This window comes from Austrofundulus limnaeus, unplaced genomic scaffold, assembly GCF_001266775.1.
Source record: "Austrofundulus limnaeus strain Quisiro unplaced genomic scaffold, Austrofundulus_limnaeus-1.0 Scaffold93, whole genome shotgun sequence".
Taxonomy (NCBI): Eukaryota; Metazoa; Chordata; class Actinopteri; order Cyprinodontiformes; family Rivulidae; genus Austrofundulus; species Austrofundulus limnaeus.
In genome coordinates, this window is record NW_013952495.1 from 750,553 (window position 1) to 754,085 (window position 3,533).

A 3,533-nucleotide genomic window follows, 5' to 3' on the forward strand; every position below is an offset into this window, starting at 1 on the left:
GTGTGTGTGTGTGTGTGTGTGTGTGTGTGTGTGTGTGTGTGTGTGTGTGTGTGTGTGTGTGTTTACAGTAACGCAGGATATGGAGGCATGTTTTGCTTTAAGTTGAATTGAGTGTAAATCTCCTCCTCGGTGTGGACTAAATACGCTGCAGCTTCCTGCCTCATGGCACGCCGTGTGTGTCAGTAAATAATGATGATTGCATTAAAGATCCAGTTTGACCACATTTAATCCTGTTCAGCCTCACAGGCGTCTGTTTCAGCAATGTTAGTTTGATTTATGAACTACTTTTAAAATAACTGAGGTGGAGCAAAGTGTGTTAGGTCCAAACCAGATAAGAAAATATGTTTTAAAAAAATTCTATAAAAACTTGAGAAATTAAATTTTCTGTAAAAATGCATTGTGAACACTGAACAATTGCTGCAATTATCTAAAGAGGCTAAAACTAAAAACACAAACTTAAAAGTCAATTTTGCAACAGATTAGCTACAAGCTAAATGTATCGATAGACTAATTAATGGCTAAAAGTAGCCGAATAGTAGCTACATGTAAAAAGTAGCAAAATGCTAAACAAAAGCTTAAAGTAGCTAAAAGAAAGTTAAAAGGAAGATAAATCAAAAGGTTAAAAACTAAAAGTAGACGAAAGGCTAAAAGAAGCAAGTTCCCGGAGGTTGATAAAGCGCTAAATGTTGCAAAAGGTTAGCTGATAGTAGTAAAATTCTAAACAATTAAAAAAGTCAAATGTAACAAATGCCAGCTAATACTTAAAATAGCAATAGGCTAGCTAAAAGCTAAAACAGCAAAACAATTTACATGCAGCAAACATTTGTGAGATAAAAACGTAAGCTAAATTTTTTTAATGTTTGGACTGATTGGTATAAACATACAGTATAAAGCTCAAAACTAGATGAATCTAAAAGTAGCAAATAACTAGTTAAAAGGTAAAATCATCAAAAGGCTAGGTTAAAGATAAAATTAAAAGAAAAAAGTCACAAAATAAAAACAAAGTTATACAATGGTAGCCAAATTCTAAACAAACCAAAAGGTTAGATAAAAGCAACAAAACAAGAGCTGTAAATGAAAAAAACAAAAAACAAAATGCTAACAATGCTAGTTCAATTATTTAGAATGAATATATTATTTTTTAATTATTTAATAAAAATGTGTCCTTGAATAAACATGGTGAATAAATCTGACTCAGGCCCAGGGATCTTTTTAACCCAAGAACAGCAGGAGGGACAGTCAGGCGTACCCTCCTGTTTATGATCTGTAGGGTTTTTATATCCTGGGGAAGAAGTGCACTTTAACTGACTTAAAAACACCAGAGAATCCAGTTATTCAAGTTCTGGGTTAAAAAAAAAGACCAAACACATTAAACAAAGAGCTGGAAACTGGATTGGGATGAGGAGTGGCAGGACCAGTTTCCATGAACAAAGAGCAGAGAGGCAGGCAGGGTGTGCAGGACCTGAGGTATGTGTGCTTTAGTAAACACAGCTTACAGAACCTGGTAGAGAAGAAGAAAAAAAGAGAACAGGACACGTCTGACTGTGCAGCATCACCAAAGAAAGTGGGACAGAAAGAAAAAGAAAGGAGGAAACGAGAGGCGCAGGTGAGGGTGGAGTTAGGAAACCACAGGAGGTGGAGAGAAGGGAGACAAACACGAAGCAGCAAATTGATCCCCTGAGCCGGACAGATCACCTGAATGAAAACAAGACGATGAGGATCTGAGGAGCTGAAGCAAGACTCCACGATCTGCTGACATCATGTTGGATCTGACTGTGATGGAAGGAACCATAAAACAGCAATAACAGAATTTAACTTTATTTTTATCTGAAGTTCATAAACACACAAGGTGAGGATCTAATTGTTTGCTCTGTATTTACACCTGTCTGTTCCCGAGAGACAAAACCAAGCAGGCAGTTTGAGCTGATTTCTGCAGAATAATTCTATGTAATGAAAACCTTACCATTATTTTTTACATTTGTTTAATTATTACATATTATTTTTAGCCTGAGTCGATGTTCTTTATGCTTAAGTACTGGGTGTGTAGAGAAACACAAGCAGAAAATAGGCAAAAAAAAAAAATGCAGATAAACAGGTTTAGACTTATGATGTAAAAGGATGATGAGTTTCCTTGTGTGGCTCAAATGTCTTCTATACTCCTATATGGCATAACTTAAAAAAACATCAGTAAATCAGTCATACAGCTTAAAGATTGTTTGGTTACTGATTATTTCTGTGTCATTGGTTGATATTTGACTAAAGATGTTGACTAAAATATGTCTTTATAAGAACACTGCCTTTGTTGAGCTGGGTATAAAAAATAAAGACTAAATAAAAAAAAGCTTGGGCACGTTTGAAACCCAACATGTGAGGGTTTTAGTTACACAATCAGCCCAACACCTTTTCTCACTGGTTCCGTGTCACGTTACTGTCAACAGATAAAACATGAATGTCAGGAAAACCTGTTCTTCTGCAACAATCTGTACATCTGCAGTATTGTTGTGTTTATCTACAACAACGGCTGCTTCTATGTAAAACAACCAACACAAAAACAGCATGTTTTCTGTAAAAATTGGGGAAAACGAATGTGATGTTTCTCAGTGATGTGTCTCACTTTGGGTCACCCCAGGACAAATGAACTTTGCTTTAAATCTGTCCGTTTTTCTTTCAGTTGACAAGATGTCGACAAACTCAAATCATCTCTGCCAACGGGGAGACACAGTCTGTGGTAAGTTGCATCACTCCTCTTTCACACTAAGCCCAAAGATCAAACTTCAGCTCAACATCTGTAAACCAAACTGAGTTATAGCTGTTCATGCATTGGCTAATGTCAACTAGCTGCGACGGCCATGTTGAACTGGATTGACTCCAAATGTTTATTACTTGTAGAAATACATCCAACGATTACTTCCTGAAAGTTTTATTAAAATCAGTCTATTAGTTCATGGGATATTTTGCTAACAGACAGGATTGACTCTAACAGTTAATGCTGAAGATTTAAAGATGAATAGCACTTGGATTATAAGTACAACACCTCCGCAACTACCACACAAAATTTTGGCACAATAAATACAAAACCAACTGAATTATAGCCATTTTTGTGTTTCTTAAGATCAGCTGGATGTGCTGACCGTATTAAATTCGTTTGGCTTCAGATGTTATTCAGTTGTAGATGTACATCCAATTAATTCTTCCTGAATGTTTCGTTAAAATCCAATTAGTGGTTCATGAGATATTTTGCTAACAACAGGCAGAAACTACTCCAAATATTTAGGGCAAAGTTTTCAACAAAGATCTTGCACAGTCTGTTGGTGCTTGGGGTACTTGTTGGGAAACAGTCTCAGCCACAATCAAACGAAAGTTACGTATGTAACTACGGTTCTATGAATCCTGAATGACCGCCAGAGGGCGGTGCTAAAAGCACTGAATGTTCCCTTCGCGCATGCGCCGTTCGAGCTGTAATACCAACAGAGTCACACCTGTGACCAATCGGATGACTAATCAGAGGCTATATAGCTTGACGTCATCCGAAG

At 36.8% G+C, this 3,533-nt stretch overlaps 1 protein-coding gene across 1 annotated transcript in view; it reads left to right on the forward strand.

Annotated features, from left to right (window-relative positions):
* Window positions 1-2,671: 2,671 nt before the first annotated feature.
* Window positions 2,672-3,533, forward strand: part of styk1b (serine/threonine/tyrosine kinase 1b) — a gene marked incomplete at its 5' end in the record, with an annotated part of 7,385 nt that continues 6,523 nt past the window's right edge. The window contains 1 exon segment of the mRNA XM_014012615.1: window positions 2,672-2,728. Within this exon segment, the coding sequence (XP_013868069.1) occupies window positions 2,680-2,728 (49 nt within the window).